The sequence below is a fragment of the Neomonachus schauinslandi genome, chromosome 15, assembly GCF_002201575.2.
Source record: "Neomonachus schauinslandi chromosome 15, ASM220157v2, whole genome shotgun sequence".
NCBI lineage: Eukaryota > Metazoa > Chordata > Mammalia > Carnivora > Phocidae > Neomonachus > Neomonachus schauinslandi.
In genome coordinates this window covers 42,288,762-42,307,283 of record NC_058417.1, presented here as the reverse complement: position 1 = coordinate 42,307,283, position 18,522 = coordinate 42,288,762, and the positions used below count along the sequence as shown (strand labels likewise).

General features: G+C 43.7%; 1 protein-coding gene across 2 annotated transcripts in view; it reads right to left on the bottom strand.

The window, feature by feature from the left end:
* Positions 1 to 12,147, bottom strand: part of NMT1 (N-myristoyltransferase 1) — a 30,029-nt gene extending 17,882 nt beyond the window's left edge. The window contains exons 1-2 of one of the 2 annotated variants that reach the window (XM_021681755.1): positions 11,942 to 12,147; positions 680 to 788 (exon numbers count right to left, since the gene is read on the bottom strand). In XM_021681755.1, the coding sequence (XP_021537430.1) occupies positions 680 to 788; positions 11,942 to 12,072 (240 nt within the window). In that variant the 5' untranslated portion in view covers positions 12,073 to 12,147. The remainder of the gene's footprint in view (positions 1 to 679; positions 789 to 11,941) is intronic. The other variant, XM_021681756.2, reaches the window with a different exon arrangement.
* Between the last annotated feature and the right edge of the window lie 6,375 nt (positions 12,148 to 18,522).

The following is an 18,522-nucleotide window of genomic DNA, read 5'->3' as shown; positions in this document are numbered from 1 at the left end:
GAGGTAATTCTAAGAGAGGGATTGTATGTTCAAGCTTCTCCTGGGGTCTACTCTGAAGGGGGCAGCACTTAACCTGAAAGAAAAGGTTTTCTTTGTTAAATGTTGTTTTATTTACAAAACAAACCAATCCCCCCCCATACTTCCGGGTTTCGGGTCAGTGTGTCAGTCTTAGGTCGTCTGGTCTAGGCCAGTGGTTCTCAGCTGTGGAGCTCAGCAGTGCACTCTGTGGGACCTGCGGTTTCCAGCACAAGGACTACGGCAATCAGAGAATGCTTGCAATACATAAAGGGTGGCCTTAAAAAGAGGCCTTTTCTTCTCCCAGTGGTAGGGACTCAAGGCAGGAAGGACAGAGAACCACTGCTCTAGGCGGCAGGGGCCGTCTGGCGGGATCGCTCTCAGGCACCCCACAGAGCACCACATGCAGCCCTGTACCTGCGTGTACGGAGGGGGCCACATGCTCAGGAGACACTGTCTAACCTGCTGTGGCTCTTAAGGTACCGAGAGCAGTTTCATCACCTAGGTCTAGGGCAGCAGAGGGCAGCAGAGGGATCCAACTCCTCCATCTTGAAGTAATACCAGTGGAGAGGGTCAATCTGAATTGTTCCTATACATTGACCCCCAAACTCTCTCCTCTGAAAAAGCAACTCTCAGTCACAGGAAAACAGAGCCTCCTTGTTACCTTCACAGGCTGATCCTGGGCTGAATCTGTCTCACTGCCTTTCTCTTTCTTCTTTTTTTGTTTCTTTTTCTTCTTTTTGGCTCCAGTGTCATTGGCTGGACTCAAACCACTGTAAGACAAAGTAAATACTGATGCAGGGTTTTTAAAAAATCATCCGTTTTGAGCTACACTGACAAAGAGCTTTCTGTGGAGCCAGATCTTCCTTAATCAGGCCTGTTGGCTTCAGAAGACGACTAGAGAATCCAGGTCCCAGCAAATGCAGCTCTCCTCACTCCCACCAGCTCTGGGGGGTGAGAGTTGGGTGGGAGGGGGGGCCTGTGCCAGAAATGTCCTATTTGTTTGGAAGGACCTTTTCAATTCTGGCTTTTATTTGATGTTTATTTTCTTCAGATTGCTAGAGTGCTGTAACCAAAGGCAAATGATAATTGTTAACAGGGCATTCGTACCACCAACACTTCCTTAGAGCCCTGAATTTAAAATGATGACAGCCCAAACCGGTCTTTTTGGACACCCTTCCTCATCCCCACTCTCACTCTCCCAGTGCATCACGTTTAGTGAAATTCCCCAGCTGGATCTAAAACTCAAGGCAGTACTGCAAAGGGAGGAAGGAAGGAGGAAAAAGGCAGTTTCACATTGCTGCGATCTGTGTCCAAGCTAGTGAAACAGTCGTGAGCACTGCCGAAATCAAGCCTGCAGGACCTAGGGCGACTGTCAGCTGGCTCAGACTGGGTGATCACCACGGGCAAAACCCAGTACCTGGGGTCTGGGGAAAAGAACAGTGAAGCACCCACCCACTCCTGCCACAAAGCAACTACACGAAACATGCCTGTGAGCCCAGTAAAGGGGAGAGGCCCTCTGCATGACACACCCCACGAATGCAGCAAAAAACAGTCTCGTAGCCACATCTGAACGTCTCCTACAGCCTTTTATTATTGTTTTCTGAGGTCTCTCAACATCTTTACTGAGACACAAATCATATTTTTATTTATTTATTTATTTATTTTTAAGATTTTATTTATTTATTTGACAGAGAGAGAGCGAGCGAGAGCAGGAACACAAGCAGGGGGAGTGGGAGAGCGAGAAGCAGGCTTCCTGCCAAGCAGGGAGCCCGACGTGGGACTCGATCCCAGGACCCTGGGATCATGACCTGAGCCGAAGGCAGACGCTTAACGACTGAGCCACCCAGGCACCCCACAAATCATACTATACTGTGTTTCTTTCACATTTTCCATTCATTTGCTCCCTAATGTCTTCTCCCAATTCTTGTTGATTTCTGGGTTTCCTTTATTTTACCTTTGTATTGGGTTTCCTTTATTTTATTGATGAATTTTAAGGTTCACCTTGCAGCTTAGCTTTCCTAATTATGGTTGGGCACTTGACCCTTGAACAACACAGGGGCTGGGGTCCCTGACCTCCCCCCAACAGTTGAAAATCTGCATACAACTTTTGACTCTCCCAAAATTAGCTCTTAATAGCCTACTGTTGATGAGGCCTTACCTATAACATGCCGATGAACACAGATTTTCTAGTTGTATTATATACTATATTCTTCAAGTAAAGTAAGCTAGAAACAATATTATCAAGGAAAACCTAAGGAAAATAACATTTATAGTGCTGTGTTGTTAAAAGTTCACATATAAGTAGACCTGTGCAGCTCAAACCCATGCTGTTCAAGGGTCAACTACAGTCAGTTTCTGTCATGTTTAAACTGATTTTGGAATTGTTAGCCTGAAGGTAATGCCTAAAGTTACTCTGCCATCTTCCCTGGAAATCTTCCATTAAAAAGTCAAAATTAGTAGTCCCACCTGAGAATACAGTGAACCCTAATCTGCAGGATCCGCTAAAAGTGCAGGGTTTTAGCTGTATATTCTAGATAACCAATTTTCAAAGAATTAAAATAGAATAAATAATGCATTTTCCATACCATTACGATAAATTCCATTTAAGCTTTATTTTATAATTCACAAAGCGTACCTGGCCTTAAAATGTCTCGGGGTGATTATGAATATTAATTATTCTCTCATAGCAAGTGGTACTGTGTAGGGAGAAGGAATCTGCAGCCATGAGCTGCCATTTCCTATGGGAGAGGTACCTATTCCTAGGCCTGGGAGGAGCGCTGGCGTCCAGACTTCATGACCTTACACTTGGACTAAAGTTACCTCCACCCTGTGCTGGATCTCCCTGACTTTGCCATCTTTCTGCATCATCGTAAGCTCCTGTCAGCTGTGGGACTCAGCTCTGTGAAAAGGCTTTCCGTACTAGAAAGTGTGTCCCTCCCATGCTAGAAAGCCTACAGTGACAGCAGCCTCTTACCCGGGAAGGTATCATCAAGCCCAACTTTTCCGTAGGCCCATAACCCTCAGTTCCTGGCTAGCTCATTCACTCTTCCTTCGCCCCGCCCTGGAATAACTGCCTGTACCCAACGCAGGGAGACAGACTATGAAGTCAGGGAGATCCAGTAAAGGCTGGAGGTTACTTTAGTCCAAGTGCACCTCCTAGATATTATCTTAATGGGACACAGAAGGCATACCATGAAAGGAAGACCAATAACATTCTTAGAGGGGGAATAAGGTAAACTCCTTAAAACCAGATGCTCTGCAAAACCCCCAAGGCCATGGCAAAGTACAGGAACCAGGAAGTCATTTATAGCCTCAAGAAAATTTTTTCCACTTAGTAATTCAATGTTATCATCTACAGGCCTATTTGTAGCCTATAACAATTCTATGTGGTTTTTAAATTCCAGACATATTCTCACTTCAGTCTCAAGATTATACGGAGCATTATAAAATTTAAAAACTGGTTGATGTTAGGAAACAAAGCAGTGCCCCACCATTGATACAATGTACAAGTCCTTCACCTCAGCTTATGGAATGAGTTACGTGGTTCCTGTGTATGAATTACCATAAAAAAATACTTAAAAAAAATTCTATGGATAAAAAAAGGTCAAGGCAAAGAACTGTTGTGTATCAACCTTTTGGATACTTACTAAACACATTTTCACATAAGGAAAATAGAAGAAATTACTTTCTCCAACTTCAGAAATCTTCACAAGGAAATCACTAAGAAACTACCTTCCTGCCTTTCTCTCTCTTCAGTGGAGCCACTTCTGAGCAGCCATCGGGGACCCCACTTTTGTGGAAGGATCTTAGACTGAACTCTTGTTCTCATCAACATATGTGCCTGACAAACTCCAAGACCCACACTAAACCCAGAGAGCGAATTTCATGATCCTTGTCCTGCCTTGAATTTGCACACGCAGCTATTGAGCAACAATCCTGTTTCAACTTGTACAGCAAGCATAGAGACAGATGAATAACAAAGGGAAGTTAAAAGAAAGAAGAATCATTTTCAGGGAGCTGCCAGGGACTGAACTACATCCACGAGAACACATTATGAGCTCACCATGGTCTTACAGTCAGCAACCCAGATAGGAGGACGACTGACACAGAGAAGAGATTTTTTTTTTTTCCCCGAAGATTTTATTTATTTGAGAGAGAGAGAGCGCGAACACAAGTGGGGTGAGGAGAGGAGGGAGAAGCAGACTGGGTTCAGTCCTGGGTGTCCTGGGTCTCCTGGGTGTCTCTGGGATCATGACCTAAGCCGAAGGCAGATGCGTAACCAACGGAGCCATCCAGGCGCCCCGAGAAGAGATTTCCAAAGAGCTCACTACGGTTTAGTTTTCAAGGTGATTATAGTAATTTTAATTATCAAAAGAAACCAAGCTCAGAAGCTTTGAGAGTAAGTCTTCAAGAAGCCTCCCAGGAAGCCGCCAACACCATTTCAAAGAACAGCTTCAGTTTGGATTTGGGGAGAACCACACCAGAGGACCCTACTGAAGCAGGCTAGTCCTTCTCTAAGAATTCGAATCATTTTTAAAGGGACCTGAAGTCCACACCCAGCGGGTGGACATCCCAGGGTGTGTAGGGATTCTGCAAATTGAAATAGCAATCTCTTAGAGAGCACTCTAAGCCTGCCAGGCACCTTTACACACTCCAAAGAGATGGGCCAGAACCATGGAATATAGAAAATCAAAGTCCGCCTTTGGTTCATTTGGTTCTAAAATAATGAGCAAAGAATTAGTGAAACTTGCCTTCCTGGGGAAAAGGGAGCTCCCTACAACGGAAATGGACATAGGAGTTCACATAAAAATTTTGAAGTTAACACTCTAAAGCTGATAAACTCAAGTCATTAATGACCAACCTAGCGAATATGGGACAAATTAGCAGAATGACAGAGCCAGGAACAGGGAAGACAAGCAATTAAAAAAATGTCATTAAGGGGCGCCTGGGTGGCTCAGTCGTTAAGCGTCTGCCTTCGGCTCAGGTCATGATCCCAGGGTCCTGGGATCGAGCCCCGAAACGGGCTCCCTGCTCAGTGGGGAGCCTGCTTCTCCCTCTCCCACTCCCCCTGCTTGTGTTCCCTCTCTCGCTGTGGCTCTCTCTGTCAAATAAAGAAATAAAATCTTTAAAAAAAAAATTACTTGTAAAAATGTCATTAAAAAAAATTTTTTTTTATTTAAGTAGGCTCTATGCCCAACTTGGGGCTGGAACTCACGACCCCAAGATCAAGTGTCATGCTCTACTGACTGAACCAGCCAGGAGCCCCAAGAAATGTCCTTTTTTAAATGAAGGCCAAGATATTCTAAGCTCAAACACAGAAATCCAACGGATGCTCTGGTATAAAGTCAGGGCTCGGGGGAGGAGATAGAAAATGAGCCTCAGTGCTGATTTCTAGAAACAGAATGCAGTGCCAGGATGTGTGAGTGGGCGGGAGGGAAGGGCATGTTGACAGATGAGCAGCTCAAGCACAGAACCTCCAGATAACACGACAAGCAGGAAGGGTCCATAACACAGGCCTCCTCTCCATCCTACTGGGTAAGAAAATCCACTCAAAAGGTGCAGGATTGGGGAACAGAATGCTGTTACTATGGGGGAGTGCAAGCTCAGCCACCACGGCCGGAAAAATCTCAGGGCCACCCAGCTTAACTTGCTGTTCACCGAAGAGGAAACCAAGGCCCAGACATGTGAGGCAAACTGGTCACCAACTAACCAACCGGTACCCAGGGACAAGCCTCCAATCTCTAAAGACATGGACCATTCCTTCCCAAACACCTTGGTCTTGTTTCTGTGGGAATTTATCTGAGACTCCTCCAAAGCCAAAAGACACTGTTCATCACACAAGGCCTTAAAACAAATTTCTGTGTACCAGAGGAGCACGTATTAAAGGCAAGGAGGAGAGTGAGCCACGCTTTATCCAGAAAGCCTCCTGACTACACTAGCTCTCACTGGTATCTGGCTAAGATTATGATCTCCCAAATGATTTAATACTTTACATAGAATAATGTGTTGCTTCCTACCTTCCCAGTAAGATTAAAAATTTCCTGAGCATAAGGACATCTGATACAGCTGTTTCCTAGAGCACCCCCAGCTGCGCCCAGTGCACAGTTAAGAGTTCAACAAATAATGTGCTTGACTGACACTTTCCAGCATAATAGACTAAAATAAAACCCTGAAAAGCTGGAGTCCAAAAGAGGGTCAGCAAAACGTCTCCAGTAACGTTTCCATAGGACAGCTGTATTAATAGTCTACGAAAAGTGTGGAGATGCTGTGCTCTTTTGAGCCACTGGTTGAGATTTTAAATAATGAGCTTTCTTATTAAATTATCAACTTTCTTATATGTCATCTTCTCCCTCCTGAAGACCTGTCCTATTCCTATAAAAGTTAAAACAAAAAAGCTCCACTAAAACGATTTTAAATGGTTCCAGTGTCTTAAACACAGACCACAGGTTTAGTTTTGATTATGAGATCAGAGGAAAAAAAAAAAAAGTTCAGAAAATAAAATTCACAATTTTTGGTCACTTATCTTCTACCCCTAAAAACTAGAAGTTAATTCTTTGGGCTAAAATTTAATATTTCCAGAGAAGCCTACTAAACAAATCCTACGCTCTAACATCCTTTTGATTCTACTTTTGGATATCAGGAAATCCTTCTGCAAATCCTTCTGCGGTGTGATATGTTCACCAATAATCCTACTGGTACTCAGAAGGCCCAACAAGGTGAATGCGGAGGCATACGAGGGTACCCAGGTAGAAATCACATGGTCAGACTCAGTCTCAAAAGCCTATCCTCTGTACTGCTGTGACTGCAGGGTCACTTACAGCAATACCCCAAACTCTGCAGTCCCACCCATCAGTTATTTATATAAAAAACTGCGTGTGAATCCTAGATGATGGAAAACACACACACATACACACAAAAAAAATCAAAACACAAAACCACTTCAGTACTGCCATCAAGGTACCGCAGAAGGCCTATGAAAAGAACAGCAGGTTGTGGAAAGGGATTATAAAAATTGCTTTTACTGCCATCCTCTGCCCTTCCCAGGACAGTTGGCCAGAATTTTGAGGGTGAACAACCCAGTTCCTGTCATGGAGAATAACTGGGTTTTTTTTTTTAGGGGTCACAAAAGCTCTGATATGCTAAACTGTTTAAAATGGGACTGAGACAGAAATGTAAATTCCACATCCTCTGGGTTGCTTTGGTGAGCCACGCTGTAACCTGGCAACTCCAAGGTCAAATCAAATGCTGTTCAGAGACCATTTTCAGTAATTTTCTGAGCAACGACTCACGGCTGGCAGAAATTTCACACACTAGAATGACCTCTGCAAAAGATACTTGTCCATTCAGAAGAGTTTAAAGGGGTCAGCCATCTCCATCACCAACTGGCTCCCTAGTCTGGGACAGTTCATGGGTTACTGAATGGATCCAAAGACAGGACTCAACATTGCTGCAGAGTCAGGAGGCAGAAATCAAGGCAGTAGGGAAAAGAAATCCAGCAAGTTCAGAATGGATCCTTCAAGGTGTCAAAGGAAGAGGTAGAGATGAAAATCCCAAGCCTCACTACCAAAGATAAATCAGTCTTTTTAAGTGAAGTCTAGGAGATAATCCATGGAAAGGGCTTAGCACAGTGGCCAGCACATAGTAATAATAACAACAGGTAACATTTATCAAATGCTTGACAACAGTGTAACCCCCTCAGCTGCCTCTCAAAAGTCAGCAGGAGTAGAAAAAATTTCTAAGCAAGTACTGACCCTGTCAAAGAATTTTAGTTTAAGTTTGTTTGTTTGTTTGTTTTGGTGCTCTCAAAAGAGAACACCATGTTTTGTGTGCCTTAAATGCAACAATCCCTAGAGCACCTTCCTTGAGGAATCAGAAGAGAGGCTTGCAGGGTAGAGATTTCAGACAAAGTTACAGAGAAGAGCTGAAGAAGCTCCTCCTAAAGTTACTAAATCTACGGTCCCCAAATCTATGGACTCTGCAGGCAAAGGGTTAAGCGCAGACTTGGTAAAGCTGGGAAATTTTAGAGTGAGCACATTAGTTAAACAATGTGAAAAATCAGCAAAACTGGTGTGCCATGAGCAGCAGTCTCCCTGAAATAGGCTCTCATTTGCTTTTCATTCCTTCTGCTTTCCAGTCTCCTCTTTGAAGCAGCTCTTGATTAGTTTCTTTTTTAATTGCAACTTAATTGGGAAATAAAATTAGAACACTTATTTGATATCAGTGATGAGGTTTCTCTTTTCATTTCTGCTTCGATCTAGTTTTGAAAAACCAAAAGCTGAAGGGAGAAATTAAGAAAAAGGGACGAAAAAGATTTCTTCTTTCCAAGAGCTAGATGTAGCTATAAGCCATCAACTAAATATGGAAAGAACCACTCTCGGAGAATCTGAAGAATAAAACAAAAGCAAGTAAGGCTGGCTTTACGGAATTTCGTTTCAAAAAGCCCTTTGTTTTCTCCTAAGTTTTTTCATAAGAGATAACAGCTCAGGACTAGTGAGGAAAACTTACAAGAACTCATCTTAACCTGTCCCCATGGAGTAAGAAAGCAGGATGGGAAAGAGACATCCTTATCAAAAGGATGGCTTACCTGCATCTCAGTGGTATCAATGACATTGCAAAATAAACTCTAAAAGAATCCTAGGAACAAAATAATATAAAAGTCCTTTCCTGTTCCAATCATTCAAATAAACTTTACTTGTTTGTTAACCCAAAACTAAAGTCTACTGCCAGCTAATAAGGTTTATCCTTTAGTAACAATTCTTGGAAAGTCTTTCACTAAAAACAAAAAGCAAATTAAAGCATACAGATGAATGGTGAACTGCATGGGGATACAGCATTAAGACGACCTTAGTCTGGGGGTGTGGTTCAGTAGGTTGAACGTCCCACTCTTGGTTTCAGCTCAGGTCATGATCTCATGGGTCCTGGTTTCGAGCCCCAAGTGGGGCTCTGCACTCAGTAGGGAGTCTGCTTGGAATTCTCTCTCTGCTTCTCCCCTAATTCCTGTGTGCACCTATGCGTGCACACACACTCTCTCAAATAAATTATACCTGGAAAAAAAAAATTATTGTAGTCTGACTCTTCTCTCAGTTGCTCAGGATAACTTATCTCAGGCGAGTAACTGGGGGAAAAATGCTGCCTGCCTTTGTTGAGTAGATTTTTTAAAAAAAACAGTGTACAGAAAAACTGTAGAGATACATAAAAAATACACACACACAAAATAAAACATATACATACACTGCGTGGATGCATGTGCACATATATGTGTGTTTCAACGTATATGTGAAATCTATACTCATCAAATGTTTATTTAATTATGGTTCTTTCATTAGTGTAAAGTACTGTGAGCCCATCTTGAGAGGAAGGCCTAAGAGAATAAGGGTTAGTTTGAACTATCATTAACTTTTGTTGCATATTGTACTTTAGACTCATTAGCATCAAAAGGAGATGCTCCCCTTCAATTCTTACATCACTTTTGAAAACATTTTAAGTAATAATAAGAAAATTTCAAGAAGCCAAAAAAACAGTGGAAAACTTCCAGGACAAATTGGAGGATCCCCGATTTCTGTAGGTATTTCACAGGAAACTGTAGTAAGGCTCACAATGAGACTGACTTGGGGTAAGAAACTGCGTTTGTAAGAAAAATCTGACACTCTTCCCCTCAGTGAGGAGAAACTCCACTGACACTGAACTCAGAATTTTAACATTTGCCATTTGTTCATCCAGCAAATACTCACTAATGCCCATTAAGTGCCAGGCATCTCGAAGACATGGTCCCTCTACTCAGGCACCTTACAATCAGGTGAGGCAGGGACTGGACACACATTATTTAACTACTGTTATAAAAGCTACAAAAAACGAGGTATGTGATAAGAGCACAAGCTGAGGAAAGGAGGACAGGGAAGATGTGAAGGAAGAACAGGAGGGAGGGGCCAGGCTGTATTCCCGATGTTATCTCATTTAATCCCTACAAATGGAGGGTAAGTAACTTTCCCAAGGTTATAGGACAACTGTCAGAACCAGGCTTTGAACCCCAAAATCCGTGCTCTTTCCGTGCCACACTGCCTCTTCCAAAATCATTTCCTCTGACAATTAATGGGAAAATATTAACTCCACCTCAGACTGAGTGCCCGAAGTAGCCTGTCCTCCAAGCTAGGTCCTGTTTTTCACCTGCCACTTCCAAACTCATTTATACAGACCTCTAGATTTGGGATGCTAATAAATTTGTTCACCCAGACCATATATAACCATGCACAACAACAATAACAACAAAACAAAAAAAAATTTTTTTAAGCTTATCATTTTGTTGTACTATAAATAAAACACAGACCTTTCTGCCAAATAGTTTTGCAAAGTGATTCACAGATCATAGGAAATAAAACCAATTAAAGAGCTACAGACACTGGTCAGGGCAACAGTTTAGCAGAGAAAAATAAAAGCAACTACACACAGAGCAAAGAAAAAGCCTTACTTTCACTTCTGAAATGACTTTTGAATTCAACAGCTCTCATCTATAATTAGGATTTGTACTCAGGAGGGCTGCATTTTCCCTTCTTCCTGTTCCTATTTCCTCTTTAAAAGCTCTTCCTTTCTTAGGAATCTCCAACTTCAAGGCTTTTGTTACATGAGATCTATTGTGAGTTATAGCAAAAGAACACACACTCTTATAAAACCAGATCTGACAAACTTCCTTTTTCTTTACATTCTTCTTGTGATTTTTTTTTTTAATGCTGGTCAAAGAACATAAAAGCTAGATCTTTTAACCTAAGGATTCATCACAAGCAGATTATAAACTACTTAATTAATCCTTTGTTCTTCCATCTTTACAAGGCAGTGGATTTTTTTTTTAAGTTTATCCAGAGATTGCAACCTTTTACCTTTACCTACAGGCTACTGCTAATACTGCAAATGACCTCATGGCTATGAAGATGGGACTACCACACATACACACACCCGCGCGCACAAAATCAGACCACCACAGACTCACCCAAAGTTATACGTCAAAAAGTCTCTCATAACTTTCCGTTAAAAAACATACTCGGAAATATAGACAGGGACAGAGCTTCAGCACCAGTTACTGTAACAATATGAAGAAAGAAGAATGACAGGGTGTGGCTTACAAGAATGAAAACTGATTTGGAAATAGAACTCAACACTGAAACGCCTGATGAATTTCTTCTGCCCAAGTAACAAACAATTACTAGCAGGCAAGAGAAGTACAGAGATGCAGTATTAAGCCCACTTCCAATCCCTGTCCAAGCTGCACCATCACTCAATTTCTTGAAGCGTTGAGGCTATTTCACAAAGTAAACAAAGATCCTGGAAGACCTAATTATATACTGTTCAGGAAACTTAGAGCTTATCTGGAACAACGGGCACTGTATACAGCAAAACATTATCATACAGTAATTACACTGTAGGGTTTATAAGGTAAGTTTGTATTTTGAGATTCTCCTGTTAGTGATATTTTACAACATAATTATGGTTTGTACAACCTGATATATTTCCTCATTGAAAGTGAGCTGCAGCGAAATGTTTTATTATTCATTTATTGCTAATCACGTTGTTCACACACCTCTGTAAGTAACGTTCCCTTTGAATTGTACTGTTACATTGACCCGTGTTGTGCCATCGAAAACCATCGTCCAACATGCTCTTTCCCCTGAACGCGAGTGAAGCACACGAGTGGAACATTACACAGAAGAACTTTTATATAATAAAAGTATTGAATGTCTCCGGCCCTTAATATACTGAGCACCCACCCTGCTAAATGACAAAGACAGCAACCAATCGCCAGGCAGGATCCCAATGTCTCAGCCAATTAGAATATGGGGGTGGGGTTACCCTAAGCTCCCGGTGACTTCCCCGCACCCCAGAGACCCAGGTTGTGGGAGACTGGACGGGCATTGGACTCCGAGGACATCGTTACCCCCGGCTGTAGCTGTTTTCCTCCTCGTTCTCGCAATCGCTGCAGTGCTCATGGCCGTTTCCATTCCCTTCCATCATCTGCGGCAGCGGAGGTGCCGGCGGCTTCACTGCTGTCTCACTCTCGTCCGCCATCTTGAGTTGCGAGAGCCGGCCTCCGCGCCTCGCTACATGGGGGGTTCCTATTGGACGAGAGGAACTTGCGATATAGTCTGGGTTTTGTAGTTTTCGTGTCGAAGGGAGCCGTGGTTAAGAACAGCTGATTCTCGCGAAACTGGAAGAATGTGGACTACAATACCCAGAAATCATAAAGGGAGGCTGTCCTGGATGGGGGGGAGCCGCACTACCCGGAAGTACTGGGCGTTCCTCCGCGTTTTGAGAAAAGAAGGGCCCCAGGGTTGGCGGGGCCGACGCTCCGCGACCGGGCGGCCGCGTGGCATGCTGGGAATTGTAGTTCGATGCTTGCTTAGGGTTTCGGGATGAAGCGCCAAAAGCCAAGGTTTGACCTCAGCCTGCCCTTGTCAGTGCCTCGGCCACAGGTGAGCCGTTATTGGCTGCCGTTAAGGACCGTTACCATATCCGGGTAAGTAATGAGGCCTGAGGCCTGCGGGTGCTACCCACCGGGACCCCGAATACGTCAGGCCTTCTTGGAGAGCCTTTGCTGTAAGAAGCCAGGTTGGCTCCTGGCCGCCTTTCCTCCCTGGGGACTCTAGGCGGCACTTGGTCGTCAGGAGTTCGAGGCCTCTTGAGAGGCGGTGGGTTGTGGTGTGCGGAGCACTGATCCTTAGCCGGGAGACCTGACTGCTCGGTCCGGCTTTGCCGCTTCTTGGTTTCCAGCTACAGGTCTCCACGAAACTCATACAGTGTCCCTAGGATTCTCCACATCCACTTTTTAATGAGCACTTATATGCCAGAGTCTGGGGTAAGGCTTTTCGTATATCTCATTTAAGCCTCTCAACAAGCCGAGAAGATGCGTTGTTTTATTATTCCCCTTTGGCACAGACGAAGAAACGTGGCCCAGATTGGGTGGTAAATCGGGCAGTGACAAAGCAAGTAAGTGGCAAAATCAGTGTACAAATTTGGATCTGTCGGCCCTTCGTCCCTCTGAGTTCTTTATCACTGCAGAAGTCCCATTGTCTACTTCATCCACCCAAGGAAATCAGTTATTAGAAAGTAATGGTGACATCTTAACCTAGTTTTAGCATTGACTGAATGCTTCAATCCCTTGGGTCTCACCCCTGTGTTTGAGTAATTGCACCTGAGGCTTGAGGCCAGCGCCTGAAGACATGGTTCCCATTTCTAGAGATTTCCCATTCGGGTTGGACTGTGGGTTGTACATGTTCTTGAACATGTTCTAAGAACATGTTCAACCCATGTTCTTATCCTCAGAGAGCTCCATGGCGGAAAAAAGGAATAATCTTTGCCATTGGGAAACCCTCAACGTGGAAAGAGGGAGAAAGTGGGAAGAAACACTTCGCATCTGACTCAGGGAAACAAAACAAAAAAGAGCTAAATATTGTCAATTAATTTTTCTCAGTGGCAGGCTTAGAAATAAATATGATCCGAAACAGCAGATAATCCCCAATCATTTATATCTGATTTTAGAAGGGAAGGACACCCACTCAGACTGAGCGCTGTCACCCACACTCATCTCTCCAGGACCAAGAGTGCTGTCAATATGATGTCTTCTTTGCAGCTGCGGGCCAGAAGAAGATGTCAGAGATAATTGTAATAAAGCCTTACATGTGTTAGGTGGATTTAATTTCTAAATGTTGCACTTGTTGTAGCTCATGTGACCTTGTAAAGTAGGTAGGGAAGGGGACTTGAAGAAAATTGAGCTTGCCAAAAAAAAAAAAAAATCACAATGATACCTAGTAGCAGAACCAGAACCCACATCTGATATTCTTTTTTTTTTTTTTAAGATTTTTTATTTATTCATTTGAGAGAGAGAATGAGAGACAGAGAGCATGAGAGGGAGGAAGGCCAGAGGGAGAAGCAGACTCCCCGCCGAGCAGGGAGCGTGACGCGGGACTCGATCCCGGGACTCCAGGATCATGACCTGAGCCGAAGGCAGTCACTTAACCAACTGAGCCACCCAGGCGCCCCCACATCTGATATTCTAATTCCCAACCCTGTATTTTCTTTTCTCACAGACATGAAGAGGTTGAACAAAAGCTAATGAAGCATGACCAGGGCAGAGTGATTGTAGGTGGAACCTGCCATTCTTGCAATTCAAAGCTTAGAAAGACACTGCCTTGTATTTTACTGCAAACTGAGCAGTTTTTGCTCAGTGGAGAGCCTTTCTGGGATGTAGACAGGCAATGTGACTGTCATGTCCAAGCTCAGAATGCAAGTACCAGTCCAAAGTTCTGGAATCCAGCACCTCTGAGAATTTCAGAGTTCAAAGGCACCTGAAAGGCACTTATTCCCGCCCCACCCACCCCTTAGGCTCTTTCAAGTTAGAATGCTCACTTAGATTTTGTAGAATCCGTTATTTCTCTGTAATAAAATTTAAATGTTATGGTTTTAAAAAGAAATTGGATATATGTGATACTTTTTAAAAATGACCACTGAAAACTGAATATTGCCACGTGATTTTGGAATGTAAGTTTACTTTCGAGTTTATTGTCACATTAGGACAGAATGATCACCAAAAGCAGTACAGTGTAGAGTTTCCTAAATTGGGTCTGTGATAGTTTCTTGGGATTCCAAGAGTTCTCATATTTGTTCCTCCCCACCCCCCTACCCCGTAACAGAGAGCCTTCCACCTTCAGACAGTTCTTATTGGTTGAAAGTTGGCCAAGTTCTGCCTTATGGAGTTACGTGGAAGCATATAATCCTGTGTCCGTCTATATAATTGTTACATATTCTTCAATTAATATCTGGTTCCCTAAAGTTCTTTTTTCCAAGGTAAACATTCCCAGCTTTCTGAGTGTCTCATCACATTAAAATAGCAGGATTCTCCCATCTAGTTCTGCTGGCTCTTTCTATCCTTACCATTCTGGCTGAAGCATTCTAGAAAGGCAGTGAGGTACAGCAGAACCCAAAGGGTGGCTGAGGAATGTGCCTGTGAAACTGCAGATTCTGGAGTTTACTTCTACTGTGGATACCTCTGTTATCCCTTCACAGCTGTTACTGGAGACAGTAGAATATAGTGATTAAGAGAACACGCTTCAGAGTCTAACTCCCTGGGTTCTAAATTCTGGTTCTACCTCTGCCTGATGAGTGACCTTAGGCAAGTCACTTAACCTCTCTGAGCCTTAGTGTCCTCACTTAAAAAATGAGACAATGAAGGCAAAACACTTAGTAAAGTGTCTGAGACAGTCAGTGCCTAATAAATTATTATTTCCCTTCCCAGGAAGTCAGCATTCCCTGTGATAATCAAAGAAAAACTTTCTCACGATGTCCATCACAGATCAAGGCCCTTGCTGTACTCCCAGCATGTCAGAGATCCATTTCTTCTAATGGGCCTAGGAAAGCATGAGCCAAGTTGTGGTTCATTTATTCAACACCTTGGAGCACTCACCACATGCCAGGCTCTATGGCAGGAACTAGAGAACGAGGGATAGAACAACACAGTTGTCCTCATGCTGGTTTTACTCTACACGTTGGCAGCTACACAGACTGACCATTATGGTACAGTGTGTGAGAGAGTGGGAACAGCAGATGTAGCAGGACCCTGGAAGCCCCCTTAGCCTGGGGAAAGAGGTTCTGGACAAAAAGATGGCTGAGCTGAGTTTTCAAAGGGGAACCAGACAAATGGGGTAGGGGGTGGGGGAGTCCAGCTGCCTGAGAGTGGGGTGCTGTTGAGGTCCTGCAGCAAGAATTATATGAGCCTTTTGGAGGTTGAGACGAGAGAGGCAGGCAGGAGTCGACCAGGAAGGGATGTGGAGGCCATGCTGAGGGGGTTGGGCTTTATCCTGAAGACTCTTGGAAGCTGCTGGAAAGGTTTTTAGCTGGGGAAAGAGATGATGACATTTTTGTTGTTGAAAGATCATACTAGGCAGCAGCCTGGCTGTCCTAAAGAAGAGAGATTTTCTCCTCTGAAGAACAGGGCTAGTGTGCTCAATTGTGAATAAGGGACAGGGAGATGGTCTTTGGCAGCTTCCTGTCTCCCCTGGAGCTCACTTTCCAGGAAGGGTACCCTTCCTTCCTATGACAGCGCCTGACATATGGGCCTGGAACGCAGTGGGTCCAGCCTTCTGTGGCTTAAATCTGTGGAATTTAAGAGTGTGCTGGCTATTCCCTGCTAGAAGGCACTTACAGTGAAGTTGGGAAAAACCAGGTGCAATTTGAAAAAATAACACGGCCTGACTGGGTATGATTAAATGAGCTAGAGAGAGAGGTTAACTGCAGTTCAGGGTGGGGTAGGGGGTGCAGATCTTTGGGGCAGCATTGTTAGAAAGGGCTTCCTGGAGAAAGCAGACTTTGAACTTGGCCTTGGAGGCAACTTAAGTGCCAGATCCTCCATTATAATTTCTGGGGGCCGTGTGGACCCCCCCCCGAGCTGGAATCACAGCCACAGTTTTACTTTTTTTTGTTTGTGTGGTTATACAGTTTGCAACCATTTTCTCCCACAAGACCCTGTATTCTGTGAAGGCAGAGAATAAGTTGGATTTTCCTCACCTCTGTATCCTTTGGACCAGCACAGAGTGGGCCCTCAATTAACACTTGTTGGATTATTTAATGTGTGAATGAATGAATAGTGAGAAAGAAGGGTTACAGGGAAAGGGCAGAGGCAGGAACACGCAGTATGGTGACCCATTGTGTTTGTTGGTGACCCATAGCGTTTATTGCTCACAAAATGTGCTAGCACACTGTTTCTTTGATCCCCACCATCAACTGTCTCTGATGCTGTGTAATGAGCAGGGCAGATGTTACTCCCCTTATTACAATGAGAACACAAGAAGTTCAATGATTAGTCCGAAGTTTCACTGCTACTTAGTATGAATTCAGACTTGAACCTGGTGTTTTAACACGAAGTCTGGTGCAGTAACTAAATCACTTTCCTTCTTGGCCTTTCCCAAGGGAGAACATATGGTGAGACATATGGTGAGACACATGTCTAGAGGGGTGATCGGGGCCAGGTCACAGAAGGCCTTAAGTTTCAGGCTAAGAAGTTTGGACTTTATCTTCCAGCTGGTGACAACCTATGGGAGGTTTTTTTTTTTTTTTTTGAAGCTGTTTAATAAAGGATAAATATTAATGGTATTTGTAAGGTATGGTATAAATTTAATTGCATATTAATATTTATCTAAAATAAACATACAGAAAGTAAATTTAATTTTAAGAACCAAGAGTCAGAGACCCAGGAGTCAAAGGAGTCATCTCTCTCGGACTTAGAGTGTTGTTCACAAACAACTTGAAGCAGCACCATATTCCATGTATCGTGCTTAATGCCAAGGACACAGAGGTGACTGAGATGCAGGTCATTGTCAGGATGAAATGAGACCGTGTAAGCAGCCAGAGCCAGTTTATTATTGCTATCCTGAGTAAAACAGGGTATGTGTTTGAGCCGAAAAAATCCTTGATGGCATCACCTCCAAACTGCCAAGGTAGAGCTTCAGTTCCAAGGATGTACCTGGGTCAAAGGCCCTGCAGCATCCTTCAGCCTTTCCTCTGGGATCATCCCAGCAGAGATGCAGAGCGGAGTCGCAGATGCTGTTGGCCCACTGGACCACAAGGACACCTACTTAAAAGACAAGGCCCCTGCCTGTACACCAATGCTCACAATACCGTAAGGCAGTGTCTGGGAAAAGCAGAATCATCTGCAGGGGTTTCCTAACAATATGCCCCAAGAAGAGCTTGATTATTTGAGAGAGGGGAAGGTATATTCCTCTCCCTGTCATTGCCATGGCAGCCAGGGTTACTGATGGGAGTATCCCTCTGATGTGTCAGGAGTAGGGAAAAGGTTGAGAACCACAAAGCTAGGTTAGCTGTAAATTGTTTGATGCAAGAAGGAAACCGGGCCATTAGATCTGGCCTTATGGAATAGGAATTGGAATTGTTCTGCATGATCCCACAGATTAGAACTAGGGGAGATACTGTATTACCTAAGGAAAAACTTTCTTACTTTTAGGACTAGACTTCAAATTTGGACCGCATGAAGCTCTCTTGAAAAACAGTTCCCTGACATTGGGCATGGCCAAGATTAGACCCCGGAGGTGATGTAGAGGAGATTCAAACACTGGATTGGTGTTTGGACCAAATGTGCCCTTTGATCAAGATGCAAGCCTATTTATTGGGTGATAGCAGCCGGTGCTGTTGACATTAAGAGGAAAGGTTTCAGGGACTGGAGTGGTCAGAGAAAGATATTGAATTACTTCATTCTTCAATGTTTCAGATCCCTACTGTGCTGGGCACTGTTCTAGGCACTGGGGATATTTGTGGTGAACATAGACAAGATTCCTACTTTAAAGGAAGCAGAAAGCAGAGGTCCAGTTTAGGGAAAGGAAGCAGGGTAATTAAGGACCACCTACTATATGTGAGACACCATTAGGTATTTTTATGTATTTCTAATGCTTTCAACAAACAGCATAGTAGTGAGTATCCCCACTTTAATAGCGGAGACAGGGTGAGAGGCTA